At 34.5% G+C, this 16,075-nt stretch overlaps 1 protein-coding gene across 2 annotated transcripts in view; it reads left to right on the top strand.

Annotated features, from left to right (window-relative positions):
- LOC150107346 (protein THEM6-like) overlaps positions 1–16,075 on the top strand; it is a 44,182-nt gene that overhangs the window by 4,539 nt on the left and 23,568 nt on the right. The window contains exons 1-2 of one of the 2 annotated variants that reach the window (XM_090391213.1): positions 3,361–3,480; positions 14,372–14,583. In XM_090391213.1, the coding sequence (XP_090247339.1) occupies positions 14,398–14,583 (186 nt within the window). In that variant the 5' untranslated portion in view covers positions 3,361–3,480; positions 14,372–14,397. Of the gene's footprint in view, positions 1–3,360; positions 3,481–14,371; positions 14,584–16,075 lie in introns of those variants that run through there. The other variant, XM_090391212.1, reaches the window with a different exon arrangement.

Here is a 16,075-nt window from a genome sequence, read left to right as displayed (position 1 = left end):
TAGAGATGTTATCTAATAAGCATTGTCAGATCACTCCACGAAACGGCTGGCCTGATTGGCTGAGTGGTTAGAGTACCACTCTCCAACCAACAGGCTGCGGGTTTGAATCCTACTATGGATCATGGGTGTTTGTGATTGTCTTGTCTTTAGGTGGGAGATGAATTTCATTGCCTGGTGTGAGACCCTGCTTATTGGAGACCTGAAATGGTTTGAAAAAGTTCCATGTTTGGTCTCTAGAGCAGGGTTTCTGGACTATGTAAAAAAAAAAGAAAGAAATGTGACACACACACAAATTCTCCATTTCCATGGTAGATTGGTTCCAGAAAAAAACGTGTAAATGACAACCATGTAAAAAAAAGGAATACAGTGCATATGAAAAAAAAATAGAAGAATGGTTCCAGATGTGAAAACCTGATACGAACAATAAGTTATTTCAAACAAAACATATGAAAATCACTGAATAAAACTATTTAATTTTAATGGAATATTTTTTTTTAAATATTTTTTTTTATTTCAAAGTATTTAAAATAAAAAATATTCCATTAAAATTAAATAGTAATGGTTATTACTACGTAAATTTTATTTGCCGTCACTTTCTGAATAGTAGCTGCATTCTTTTGTGTGAGACTGGAATTAAATTGCTTCCATCACTTGAAATGTCACCCTGTTCATACTGCAATGGCGAAACGTTTTCTTCAGTAAAAGTAACTAAATTAGCACTAATTTCCAATAATTCTGAAGGTTGATTTTTTTTTTTACCATGAACTCTGTAATTAATCATTGTGATCCTGTTTTGACTAGATCTTTGTATAATTCTTCATATTGCACGATACATGACTTCAGTTCATGTTTAAACTGTTCACCTTGTTTAGTATTTGGATCATGTGTAAGAAAATGACTTTGCAATTTACTAGCCATTTGAAGCCCTTTAATTAATCCTGCATTGAGTGGAATCTCTTCATCACTTTTTTCATCGAGATTCTCAAGGAGAGCTTCGATTATTTCATCATCACTAACAGCCTTGTCAACCATCAATTCTTCAATATCTGCAGATGAAAAATCATTAAATCCTTCTCTGCCAACTGCATTTGCCAATCTGATGATATTGGGATATTCAGTTGTATGCAAAGGTACAGGGTTTTCTTTTTCACACATTCTGGCCAAGTAGCTTTCCAATATGCATTTGAAGTTGATGGTTTCAATTCTGATAACGCCAACTTAGCAAGTTTGATGCAATTCAAAATAAAAAATTTCTTCTACACATCAATAATTGTTCAGTAAATTACTCTTATGTAGTTTATCCAAAATGTATTAGAATGTTCTTCTTATGTAGTAAGTTTTGAAGGTAGCGATCACACCCTGGTCTAGTGGTTGTATTAAGGATGTTGTATTAAGTGGCAGAAAACAAAATTCCACATTTGGGCGTTCTAAAACAGGATGGCCAATGCATTATCTATAATCAATAAAACTTTAAAGTCCAGATTTTTTTCCATCAAATAGTGTTTAACTTCTGGAACAAAACATTGATTTTGGAACCATTCATTAAAAATTTCTTTTGTAACCCCAACCTGTTTTGTTTGTCTTCCAGTGCACTGGTAATGTGTTAAAATTAGGAATCGATTAATGAGTTATGGTTTTAATCTCCTGAAGCATTGCTGCAAAATAATAGTGTCACGATCCTTAGCTGCTCTAAAGCCACCAACACTTTTGTGATTTCACTATATAAGTTCTGCTTAGCATTTTTTTCCAACAAAGGCTGGTCTCATCTGTATTCCAAACTTGATCAGGATTGTAGCCACCATTTTCAATAATTTTGAACGGTTTTGAAAGAAATTCCCTAGCTGTTGGCTCATTTGCAGATGCAGCTTCTCCTTTTATTTTTACATTATGAAACACATATCTTTTGAGAAATTTTGTAAGCCAACCTGTTCTTGCAGAAAAATCACAATTGTTGTTTGATGATGTTGGCTCCTTTTTCGGAATCTGTTTGTACAACCATAATGCTTTCTGTTTGATGACATTTCCATCTAATGGTATTTCATTTTGTGAGCAATCTTCTGTCCACATCACTAGGACCTTTTCCTTCTTCAAAATTTAATACATACCTGTATAACTCTATGGCACAAACAAAACTTTCATGAACAAAACACAAGACATGTAAACTATAATAAATTTAGTTTAATCCTTTATCCAAGTGTGAGCAAACAAAGTTTGCGCCTGAAAATATCTTCAGGACTGAATATGGTATTGTACTACCTTACCGGAGTGAAGTAGTACAACACCGGGCAACTCGTAGCAAAGGTGGATCAAGCTAACAACACTCCTATCCCATCCCAGTATCTCCCATAATGCAAAACTTTTCAAGACATGTAAACATTTCGAATGGTAAACAAGAAATGATTGCTTAGCAAACAGCTTAACTCCTTCCAAGGCTTTATATAGGTGGGCCTCCTGTAACTGACCAACTTAACTTTGATGAATCGGCATAGTATTGTAAAAATAATCATAATTAAAATTCTGAATATTTTTACGTATTGTTTATGTTTGTATGTTTATTAGTTTTGTTTTCATAACACGCATTGTCGGCACTTGCGATATGCCCGTTATGGAATTGTTTTGTCCAAGGTGATATGTAAAGAAGTTAAAAAATTGATGTACTTACTAGATTTGATCTTTTTATTACTTAAAAGAATTTGATTGTGGTTTGAAATATTAAGTTTTGTGTTTTATGAAGACATTCTCTTGTCGCTAACGGATACAACGTGTCAGCCATTTTACAGTACTTAGTTTCTCGCTTGCCAAGGAGTGCGCATGCTCGCGGAGAAGTTTGATGAGTGATTGACAGCTGACAAGAAAGCGTCCGGTATCTGAGTAACGGCTGTAAACAAGAGAGCGTTCGGAAGGAATTTAAAACACAGGCCGGCGGATTTTTTAGGTTCAGAGGAACTTAAGTTTTTTAAGTGACATTCGGAAGAAAATTAACAGTATTTTTCAAAAAAGGAATCGTGGAACTATTAAGTTTTAATGTGGAATAAGTATGTGGATAAATAAAAGGGAAATAGGTAAATATATAAATCGTTTTAAAAGGAATATTGGAGGAAACACTGATTGAAAGATTTATAGTAAATTCCGAAAAGGGAATTGTAGAACTGTAAGTGAATTTTTTTATTGGAAGAGTTAAGACTGTCATTAAGTGTAGTGAATAAAAGAAGAGAGCTATTTACGTTCTAAAGGAATGTTTGAGAAAACTTTGATTAAGAAGTTTCATCAGTATTAAGGACGCCTGATCAGACTATTATTTCTACTAAAAAGAGACAGAATTAAGTCAGGAAGATTTTTATGTGTGCTACATGAGTGATGAAAAAGGATCCTGTAAAATGAAGAATAGAGTCATATATCTTTCTGAAAAGGGCCTTGACAGAGAGAGAAACTGGCTATGAACATTTTGTCATTTTGAAAACAAAGTGTTTAGTCTTAAGTGTAAGTTTATTTTAAAAAGGCCTTGGATCCAATTAATTTGTAGTTATAGTTATGTAATATTGTTTGAAGTATATATATATTGTTTTTGTTATATTAAATGTGTTTATTTTGTATTTTCTTGAGTCAGTGATTAATTGGATTCTGAAAGAAAGAGTTAAGATCATTACACCAATTGGAGTGAACCCTTGTGCATATAATAACATATAGGTGCACTCAGAATTAAAAAAATAATTGTTAGAAACAGAGATCATTCTCTATGGTAGGAATTATATTAAGATATAATATCTATGAATACTCTATCTATATAAAAATCCACCAATTATTAACAGTATCCTTCTGCTTCCAGGAACCAACAGCAAGCGAATATAATGGATCATCTGTCGGCCTAACTTCGAGGAATCATAATTACAAAAATTGTTTTTTTCGTTGTCACCACAATTGTCTACATTCTGTAGCATAGAGTAATCCCTGATATTTAAAACATTGAGGGAGTTTCCCCAAAATTCAAGTACCTATGTACCATTCTAGGAAATGATAATCATAATGGAAATACCCTTTTTAACAGAACTGAATTCAAACAGAAATTTTAAAAATAAGGGCCATTTGAACTGTGTTAAATCAAAATATACAATGTAAAAATAGAATTGCTTTTGTTTTCTAAACCATGTTATTTCAAAATCATGTAAAAAAATTAAAAAAAAAAAAGAGAATTATCTGTGTGTGTGTATATATATATATATATATATATATATATAATTGAAAGGAAAATAGGGAAAAAAATCCTTAGCTTACCTATGTTATGGAATACTATAGGTTTGCATATAACCTTTTGTGGGTGGGAGCAACATAAAAAAAAGTTAGCAAGTATCAGAGAAAGAGGAATGCCTATGACTGTACTTCCATTCTGTTGGTAAAGTTTTCTGTTTAAAATAAACAATCTGGATTATCTTCTTAACCTCCTATTCATCAGCTAAATGTTACCCTTCATATATTCATTATTAGAAAGAAACTTGCACCGGACTTCACATCGCTGCTTTTTTTTTTTTTTTTTTTCACATCATCAACAGCCTTGTCAGTAGTCTGGCACCAATGTTCCCTCTATGCTGTATACATGCATGCTGGTTATAAAGGGAATGTACATGCCAAGTAACTGCATGCACGAAACTTTTGTTTTGAGAATTTCTAATTTACAGTCAATTTTTTAACGTACAACAAAAAACTGGATTGTATAATAAATCATGCTTGTCACTTATTTTATTTAGTAATTTCTCCAATCCAATATTACTCCAACTCATTCTAACTTAATACTTGAATTAGTTACTTTTAGAGTGCACTGTGTAGGCGAACTGACATTGACATCAGCAAGTTGAAGAGGTATATTTTTTAGACTGTCTACTGTCTAGACAGTACGATCACTTGAACATGTGCAAACAGTGATGGATTTTTGCAGCTAAGCAGATTTAAGTGATTTAATTTAGTGCTCAATTTTTACAGGTTATAGTTAGACAAAAAAAAGTGCAACATTAATATGAGAAAGTACATTAGCAAATTTTAGTGTGTCAAACCTTCAAAATGTCACTGTTAAAAACAAAGCAGAAAAGAACTGTAAATTTTAGTGGCTAGATATGTGACATCATTTGTTTATTAAACCTCATCTATATGCAGTGTTTAAGTAGCTGAAAGAGTAAGCATTTAGGTTGCTCTTATAGTAATATTTAGCATGCAATGTACAAGATCTTTGAACAAAAATGTTGTCACCAATTTTAGTCACATCAAATTAACAGTTTGTTGCTTGAAACTTTTGCTATTGTGAGCACAGGCTGCTGTATAATTGAGTCTGAGACCTGAAACTTGCATGCCAAATGTTTTTTCATGTACACATGGGCTGGCAAAAATTATAGGGAACATTGCCTGGCACCATTAATAGTCTTGTACATGAGATAATATTCTCTCTAATTTTTGCTGGCCCATGTATGCATAAAAAACATTTTGCATGCATTTTGTGTTTGTGCTTTATTCAAAGGAATCAAAAAACATTTTGTCCTCTGAATAAAGATTAAGGTCCTTTGCAAAAAGTGATTATCTCTTGAAACATTTTGTATAAAGAAAATTGTTAGACTTTCCTTCAAAGTAAAGGAAGAACTATTTCTTCCTTCACTTTGAAGGAAGAAATGAACAGAAAGTGAAGGAAGAAATAGTTCTTCTCAACTTTTTTTTTTTTTTAATAATTTCTCTCTCATATCAATTTATGCAGTTAGGGTCTTAGTGTATACCATGCCACTTGATGTCATCCTGTATGTGTAGCTCATGTTTCATTGTTGTCTTCCAGTTATTTGTTAGCGCCTCCGTAGCTCAGTCATTATAGATGAAGCCTTTTGGTCTGAAAGAACTGAGTTTGATTCCTGTCCATGATGTGAGAAACCCTTATCTGGTCTCTTTTGACTAAAGGTGAGCTAGCCGGGAGGTAGAGGAACGAAAATCTCGCTGGAAACGCGAGGTTTTTTGTCCCTCAGAACAGGCAAACTGGCCCATGAACATATACAGATCTACAGTCATAAAATACATACATAATGCCTCACTAGGAGGGCTCAATCAAGTCCTGAGGAATGGGGGGGGGGAACCTGATACGAATAAATAAATAAAAGTTATTTGTTCTCTATATTAGGGCAAAAATTTTGTTAAATAACATCTTATGCAAGTTATTCTTTATTTAAGGATATTTAAGGCCAAAGCATCATTGACTCCTACCTTATGCTATCTTTCATAATGCTTTCTTCCAGATTTGCATACGTTGCTCATCATTCATCCATTTTACATTTATCCTATTAAACCTAACTTTTGGAATATATATTCAGGAAATTTTTATTTTAAATATTTTTTGCCACTGCAAAGAAATGTGGACCGCACAAGTTAGTTGACAGGCAAAAAAAGAGGAGATATGATAGAAACATTTAATTTGATTACAGGATTTTATAGGATTGATGCAGAGAAAATATTTCAGAACTTGTCTAGAGGGACAGAACTAGAGGTAATCCCTGTAAGTTTAATAAAGGTTTGGTTAGTAGGGATGTGTGTACTAGATTTTTGACTTGGAGAGTTGTGACTAAATGGAATGGGTTGCCAGAGTTAGTTGTGAGTTCTATATCTGTTAATGAGTTCAGGGAAAAGTATGATAGATTGAGTGGATAGTTTGGATCTCTCACAATGAGTTGTTGAACTCCATAGAGGTACTGTATAGTAATAATAATAATAATAGGATATTACAAAACCTTAATGTGAATACAACAGTAGGGATCAGCTGTTATTTCACTGATGTTTTAAGGAATTGACAATGCCTTTCACCAGATTGTTCAAATTGTGTTAGCTCTGGATCTCTCACAATGAGTCGTTGAACTCCATAGAGGTACTGTATAGTAATAATAATAATAATAGGATATTATTATTATTATTATTATTATATTAATAATAATAATATCTATGTATAGATTTTATCTATACATAGATAAAATCATAAAAGAATGGAAGATAACTAATGAAGGAGGATTCAAGATAAACCGTAACACCAGATTAGCTAATCTTCTTTTTGCTGATGACCAAATAATCCTTGAAAATAATGAAGATGAACTCCAAAAATCATTATGGAGTCTAAATAATCTGATAAAAACATATGGTATGGAAATATCAACAGACAAAGCAAAAGTCATGGCCTTCAAAGGTGCTAATCCAATAAGAAGCAAAATAGTAATAAACAACAAAATAATAGAGCAAGTAAATACATTCAAATATTTAGGTTGCACAATGTCATATGAAAATGAAGCTGATATAGAACCAAAGATATCAAACTTTTTAAAAGTAACAGGCATTATAATTAAAATTTTTAAACCCAATTATGTACAAAAACACACACGAATAAGAATCTACAATACAGTAGCTAAACCAACCTTACTTTATGGCAGTGAGATATGGACAATAAAAAAAGCAGATTAAAGAAGAACTGAATCATCCGAAATGAAATTTCTGCGCAGAACTGAAGGAGTCACAATAATGGACAAAATGAAAAGCAGCAAAATCAGAAAAAAACTTGGAATTACAACCTCCCTAAATGAAACAGTTATTTGCTATAGAGAAAAATGGAAAGAACACATACTAAGAATGAATAGAAGGAGAATACCTAAACAAATTCAGAGGAAGACCCTTAAAAAGATGGAATTGAGTCCGGAACAGGCCACTTCGCCTATAAGCCTGGAAAGGAAGAAGAAGATAATAGGATATTACAAAACCTTAATGTGAATACAACAGTAGGGATCAGCTGTTATTTCACTGATGTTTTAAGAAATTGACATTGCCTTTCACCAGATTGTTCAAATTGTGTGAGCTCTGGGTGGGTTCCATAATCATCATCATGAAATTCCTGCCATGCACCCTCAAGGAGTGTACAGGATATGATAGTACTACATGAAAAATTTACATCATTACTAACTTCCTATCTACAATTTTCCTCCAAATAAGTCTATTACTTGTCAAGACTCCAACATTATCACATCTTATATTTCTATCAGCTAAGGCACATTGTACCATATCAATCCACCTATATCTTGATCTTCCTCTGGGTCGTTTTCCTGCCAACCTGTGCAGAGAGCATTTGTTTTGCTAATCTTTCCGAGCCCATTCTGTTTAAGTGATCTTACCACCTGAGATTTGCTCTGGTAACGCATTCCTGAATGCTGACAATATCAAGTTCTTTCCTAATATCCTCGTTTTTAATATGATATTGCCATTGATGCCACCTGTTCACGCCTCTAATCTTTCTCAGGACTCTCATATCTGCGGTCTCTAGTCTTTGGTCAAGTGTTTTACTTCTGACCCAGCTCTCAGATCCATAAGTTAAAACTGGTTTGAACACTGTCTTGTATACAGCTAATTTAGTGTTCCGACTAATTTCTCTCTTATTCTATATGAATTTATTCAGTTGACTTCCCACCATACCAGCTTTGTTGATTCTGTTGTCTTCCATATTTAATTTACCATCTTCACTAAAAATCGTGCCTAAGTAGCTGAAATGTTTTACTTGTTCCACAGGTTTTCCATTCACAAAGTAGTTGACATTTTCAACGATTTTGTCTATTTTCATTGTCTTTGTCTTTTTATTGCTGACCTTTATACCATATTTATTACAACAGTTATTCAATTTAGTCAGGGAATCTTGCAAACTTGTAGCAGATTTATTTAGAAGTATAGCATCATCTGCATAAAGCAAAGAGCTGACATTAACATCTCCAATTTTGATATCATGTTTAATACCACTTTCCTTCATAATGTGATCCATATAGATAATGAATAACAGAGGGGATAATGTACATCCTTGTCTCACACCAGATTTAATATTAAACAATCTTCCTGTACTTCCTTCAATACTAATTGCTAACTTACAACTCAAATAAAGACTAAGTATTGCTTGATATAATGCCCCATTGACACCATATAACTGTAGCGTATTGAATAGCTTCTCTCTTGGCACCTTGTCATATGCCTTTTCCAAATTGACAAAACTTAAATACAGATCTTTGTTATATTCCCATGCTTTCTCAACTATTTGTCATAAAGTGAAGATCTGATCTTGACGGCCTCTATTTGGCCTGAATCAAGCTTTTCTTCCACAATTCTTCTCAACCGTTTCTCAAGTATACTGGCATAAATCTTACCACGAACACTCAGTAGAGAAATACCTCTGTAATTCTCACATTCAGTCTTAGTTCCCTTTTTATATATGGATACTATGAGAGCACTACTCCAATCATCAGGAATTTGCCCCCTCTGTCCAGGCCTTCTGAACTATGCAGTGCAACCACTGTAAGACTTTTATACCACCATACTTTAGCATTTTGGGTCGAATGTCATCTATTTCTGCTGCCTTTCCACATTTCAAGCCTTTGATGGCTTTTTCTACTTCAAATATGGATATGTATTCCTCACTGTATGCCTGTTGAGTGTTTTTTACTACTGTACTATCACTACGTGTTTCATTTAGCAATTTTTCGAAGTAATTACTCCATACTTCAATGATATCTTTTTCTCCAGTTTTCTTGTCACCTTTGTCATCTCTAACTCCTTTTACAGCACTCTTTCCTGCATTTCTAAGCTTCTTCAACAACCTCCAGAATATTTTGCCACCTTCTTGATATTTATTTTCTATGTTGTTGCCAAAGTCCTCCCATGACTTTTGTTTAGCTAATTTTACAAAGTGTTTAGCTTTCTGACATTTCACTCTGTATTCTCTAAGAGCACAAGCTGATTTATTTGCCAGAAACTTTTGATATGCTTTCTTCTTTTCCTTCACTGCCTCTTTAACTTCCTGTGTCCACTGTGGAGTTCTGATTTTTCTATCCTTGCAGACAACCAAACCTTGGCGATTCAGTGGCAAGCCTTGAAGAAAACCTGATTGATTCAGCCAGAGAGGCATGTAGTAATCAGGTTTTCTTCAAGGCTTGCCACTGAATCGCCAAGGTTTGGTTCCTGTTCTCAAACTCTTTCATTTTTTCTTCAATAATCTTTGTGTATTTTAGTCTACAATTCACATCTGAGAGCTGCTCAACTTTTATTCCCTTTAAAAGTTTCTTACATGTCATTTTTTTCAATATGAAATTCAATTTTATCCTGTTCAAGACTAAATAGTGATCACTTCCAATTTCAAATCCTCTGTATACTCTGGTGTCTTGCACCAGGGAGAAAACATCACTATCAACAATAACATAGTCAATGAGACTTTTCTTATTCCTTGCCTCTTCTCTCCATGCGAATTTGTGCACATTTTGATGTTGGAACGTTGTGTTAGTAATAACCAATCCATGTCCTGAGCAGAAATCAAACAAATATTTGCCATTATTATTAGCTTTGCTCTTATCTCCAAATTTTCCCAAAATATTTTTGTATGTCTGACAATCATTTCCTACTCTCCTATTTAGATCCTCAACAAGGACCAACTTTTCCTTTTTCATTGTGTCAGATGCTTTCTCTAAAGCATTAAAAAATTCCTCCACGTCTACCTTAGTAGAACCTTCTGTGGGACCATAGGCACAAATAAGTCTCATTGTCCAGTTCCCCATTCTGATATTTGCCCACATCACTGTACTTGAGACTGCCTGCCATTCAAGAAGATTAGCCTCGTATTTAGTTGAATACTATGGCTACTCCTTCTTTTCCTTGATTGTCATTGCCTGAATATAACATTTTGTATTTATTGCTAAAAAGATCTCATCAGTTTTTGTATATGGTTTCACCAGGTTTACCAGTTTTTGTATATATGGATACTATTTTTCATCAGTATCCATACGGGAAGGAGTGATGACAAGAGGCCATCCCTGGAAGTTACGAAAGGAAACTGTGAGCAAGAGGGTGAGGAGTGGTTTCTTTGGATAGAGGGTGGTTGAACCATGGAATGCATTGCCTGATGGAGTGGTGAGAGCAAGAACGGTCAATGAGTTCAAGGAGTGGTATGATAGACTTTGTGTTTCTTAGCGGGGGGAGGACCTCCCCTTGATGAGTCTTGATAGACTTTGTGTTTCTTAGGAAGGACCTCCCGCGATGAGTCTTTTGACTCCATGGAGGCCTGAATAATAATAATAATACTATTTTTGTATATATTGGATACAGTTTTCACCAGTTTTTGTATATATGGATACTATGAGAGCTCTACTCCAATCATCAGGAATTTGCCCCTTTGTCCAGGCCTTCTGAACTATGCAGTGCAGCAACTGTAAGACTTTTATACCACCATACTTCAGCATTTCCGGACGAAATGTTTCAGTCAACCCTATTATGTTGATCTGGTGCTTATCTAATTCCTCAGCTTGCTCCATTTCTTTGCTATTCAGGCTTCTTATGTTGATGGTACTGATCTTTAACTCTGGTGATGTTGAGTTGGGGTGTATTTTCAGATTTGTTTCAGTAGCTGACTTTTTGCTGTTCACCCTGGTTCTCTGGCGAAAACAACGCTGGTCTTGTTTAACCGGGTGATGCCCCAGCCGGTATGAAATTTTGTCATGTTGTACCATCATTTTGTATTTTGGTTTAAGCCAATTAGAATACAATTTGGTTGGCTAAATCCCAAATTGCCAGTCCATCTTTGTTCATTCAGTATCCAGGTGCACCCAACAGGGTGCACCACAAGAAGGTGAGGATTGGACATTAGGTCAGAAGCCCTCGTCAGTTCTCCGCATTCCTTTAAAGGCTATGTGGAGGTCTACTCTCAGTTATACATCTTTGACCCTTAAGCACCTCTGGGTTCCAATGGAGTGGATTGGGTGGGGGCGGGTTCCAAGGGAGTAGAAAGAGAGAAAAATAGTTCCATTGCATACTGAAGGCTCCAAGACTGATTTTGCAAATTATTAACAGATCACAATCTCAGGAGTGATGGTCAAGGTATTGAAGAGATTTGTTAAGGAATTCAGGAATAGGATATTATATAGAGACAGCATGGTTTTGTGATGGGTAGTTCATTCCTTAGTAATATACTCACTTTTTATAATAAAGTGACAGCTGAGTTGGATAAGGGGAATGGCTACACCATGGTACTGCTGGACTTTGCCAAGGTATTTGACAGCACACTTCATAAACTGTTATATAAATCGGAGCAAATAGGGATGAGTTTGAAACTGGCTGGACAGACATCAGAGAATATTTTATAATGGAATAGAATACAAGATTTAGGCCTGTGATTAGTGGGTATATTGCAGTTTTCTTTACCTGGAATACTACTGCTCTTTGATTTGTCCATTAATAACATAGGAACTGATCTGAGAGAAAATATTCAGTTGTTTGCTAATGCATAACTGGGTAGAGCAGTAGTATACTTGTATAAAGGTAATGTACAAATCTTGTAGGAAGATTTAAATACACAGTATGTGCAAAGAGGAAATGGCCATCAGTTGTGACAAAGTGTAAGGTTATGCATGTGGGGATGAAAAGATTACCACCTGTGTACTCTATTCATGGGAACCAGGTTTCAATAAATTTTTTGAGAGCTTAGGAATTTGGAGGTGCTGGTGAACTCTGAATTAAAATTCAGAGGACATATTGCAAAAAAGTGATTAAAAAAACAGCTCATAGAGTGACTTGGTTATTGAAGAAACCAACAAGCAGAAATAAGGAGATTATTATGCCTCTTTACAATACCGTGTTGTAATCCCATCTTGATTATCGTGCACAGATCTAGTCACCAGGGTTTGTTGGGATCCAGAGGTGAGTAACCAAGAGAGTAGTTTGTGATTCTTATGAGCAGGGCTTGACAGATAACACATTCACAAATAACAAGTGTAGATTTTGCAGTTGGCAAGAAGCCAGACTGGTAATATCACCATTACCACTGTAGTGTTCCTGTCTGCCATGATTAAAGATAATTATGCTGTTCTACTCTTCAGTGGTGGGTATCATAGATGTGCTTGTGTATATACCTACATTCACAGCATCCTCTGAGAAGGATTTTAGCATGATGAATACATAAACTCTAAGAGCAGAACTACATTTCATATTTCCAGCTGAGAGAATTTTATGACAATATCCAGCAATAGACCATCAATTGATTTGTTTGAACCAGAATATGCAATTGATAAGTGTAATTTTCTGGAAATATGTATCATATAAAAGGCCAGTGTACTAACAGATATGATTGTAATAAATTATATTTTCCAAAAATTAATATCATTATTAATGTTTTAGTCTTATTCTTATTATCTATCGACTTTTGTGTATTCAAATGATTCTTATGCAAAAGAAATCCCAAACTATTACACAGCACCACTAATCAATTCATTGAACTCCTATTGACTTATTGAAACATATCATTAAATTTTTTTTTTTTTTTTGAAGAAGAAGATTATTTAGGATTGATAAAGAAGAAATGTTTTCATTACAATACTGGGGAAAGAACTAGAGATTATCCTTGGAAATTGAACAAGAATGTGGTTAGCACAGATGCAAGCTAGATTACTTGCTTGAAGAATGGTGAATAAGTAGAATGGATTGCCATTCATTTGCTTTTTGTTGGTGAATGAGTTCAAAACAGTATGACAGGCATTGCATAAATAGTGGTTAGCGTTTGGTGAAATGTCTAGGTCTCCCTTGATGTGGTTCAGATTCCATAAGGATGGCCGTATAATAATAATACTAAAACCGTTTCAACAATACGTAAAAATGAAGGGGAGGGGAAAAAAAAACATTATCCTGCTCTGTTGCTAAATATATATTTGGTTTGTTAGATTTCAATATAAAATGGTGTCATAATGGGAAATGAAAAACATCTACCTAATGTTGCCCAGTAGGAGGGAACCAAGTGTTCCCTTACTTCAAAGAAGCATTTATGAATTTTGTATATGCTATGAGCCACAGTCTTTTGGTCCATTGCTTTTGTTTGAAGGACTTATGGACTGGTGTAATTTGATTATCAGCCATCGAGTTTTAATTATCTGCAGCTACTGCTGCCTGGCTAAGTACATATTTATTTTCCAACCAACAGAATATGAGGCTTGAATTCTTCTATGGGCATGAATGTCTCTAGGTAGTAGATGAATTTAATTACATGTTGTGAGATCCTTACCCTGCTTATTGGAATGAGACTTGAAAATGTTCTATTTATGATCTCCATAGCAGGGTTTCTAGAATATATAAGTAATCTGCCCACAGTGCATTAATTCTAGAGGCTTACAGCCCTTCACAAGTGGGATTGAGGAAAAAAAAGTGGTGGTTCTCATCTTTATCAGTATATTCATAACCTCTTCAGGATGCATTGACAGGTTTGTTTTCATGAAGTACTTTTTAAAAAATAAGTTTAACTTATCTGTTTTTTTCTGTTCTTTTATTTATGACTAATATTATATTTGACATGTGACTGTTTTAGGCATTTGCACTCCAAATGATTTGGATATGTTTCTTCATATGAACAATGCCCGTTATCTTAGAGAGTTTGAATTTGCCAGAGCTCTATCAGGAATTTCAATGGGTGTGTGGGATGCAGTTCGTGAATTAGGTGGTGGTGGTGTTTTGACTGCAGTGACTATTCGCTATCGTAGAAGTATCACCTTGTTTCAGATATTTCGAATACGTACAAAGGTATGGACTTAAGTTTATATTTTAATATATTGTTTCATAAAGTTTCATACTGTGTTAGAGATCATTTATAATAATTCAACATCCTTTGAGTAAATTCTTTAGGCTGCAGGTTCAGAAAGCTCAACACTAAATTTAGGAGTAGAATGTTTTAAATAAATGTAACTTGCTTTGGTTGATGAGCTCCATATTTGAGGTATTAATTATACTGTTGACGAATATGGTTTCTTATTGGAGAAGGAAAGAGCTGAGTAGAAGAATAGAAAAATCAGTCAGGAAAACGAAATAGTAAGTGGAAGAAGGTTAGCGATTAACAGGAGGGAATTATAGTAAGGGATTAGAGATTTGTTTTCATTAATTAATTTATTTTTCATCCAAAAAATGTCAGCCATCTCTTCATCGGATGCCTCTTATAATTAGTCTTGGGCCAGCTATCTCTGATTGGTTACCGGTCAGGATTAAATTTCCCCACTCACTCTCCAAGAGTTAGATAGGGTTAAAACAGCATCGTTTTAACCCTTATAGGGTTAAAATGGTATCACCTACTCTCTATAAGGAATAAAAGATGTTATCTGTTTTTATTTTATTTTATTTTATTTTTTTCAGTAAAGATGAATGTGCTCATTCAGTACATAGCAGTATATCTTCAGTGGTGAAAAGTTTCTTTATATTTTTCTACTGGTATGAAGATATATAATCTCCCTTAAGACTAATGCCATTTATTCCAGTGATGCTCCAGCACCCTGTAGTGGTTCTCGGTAAGATCTGCAAAATACCCCTCTACAGTTGCAATCGCCTCTTGATTTGAAGAAAAATGCTGACCATCGAGGAAGAGTTTTAGTTTCGGGAAGAGATAGAAGTCAGAGGGAGCCTATCTGGAGAATAGGGTAGCTGTTCTAACAATTCATAGTGCAGATCCCTTAATTTTCCCATTGCCAAAACACCTTTGTGGGCAGGTGCATTGTCCTGATGAAAATGTTTTTTTCTTCTGCAAACTGGGTCTTTTCTCACAAATTTTTTCATCTAGTCTGGTTAAAAGATTGAATAATATTCCCCGGTTATTGTTTTACTCTTTTCAAGATAATTAATAAACAAAATGCCTTTAGCACCAATGCCATAACCTTTCCTGCTGATGGAACCGACTTTGTGTTCTTTGGTGCTGAACAAAAACTAGAATCCAAGTTTCATCCATAGTAATAAATTGATGCACAAAATCATTTTTATTCTTGTTAAAACGCTCCAAGCACTGTTCAGAGATTTTTATGTGAGTGTGTTTTTGATGTGCTGTAAGCAAGAGCGACAGAAGAATTACAAATGAAAAAGCACAAAGCTTTTTCATTTGCAATTCTTCATGCAAAATATATCCTACACATTCTTTTGAAATGCCTGCAGTCTCGTCAGTTTCACTCGCTTTGACTCGCCGGTCATTCAATACCATATCGTGCACTTGATTAATGAATTCTGGTGTTGTTACACTTTTTGGACATCCTTCATG

This window comes from Typopeltis vanoorti, chromosome 4, assembly GCF_054136105.1.
Source record: "Typopeltis vanoorti isolate ZY-2024b chromosome 4, IOZ_Tvanoo_1.0, whole genome shotgun sequence".
Lineage (NCBI taxonomy): Eukaryota > Metazoa > Arthropoda > Arachnida > Uropygi > Thelyphonidae > Typopeltis > Typopeltis vanoorti.
The sequence above is the reverse complement of the archived record's forward strand: the minus strand, read 5'-3'. Positions and strand labels throughout refer to the sequence as shown.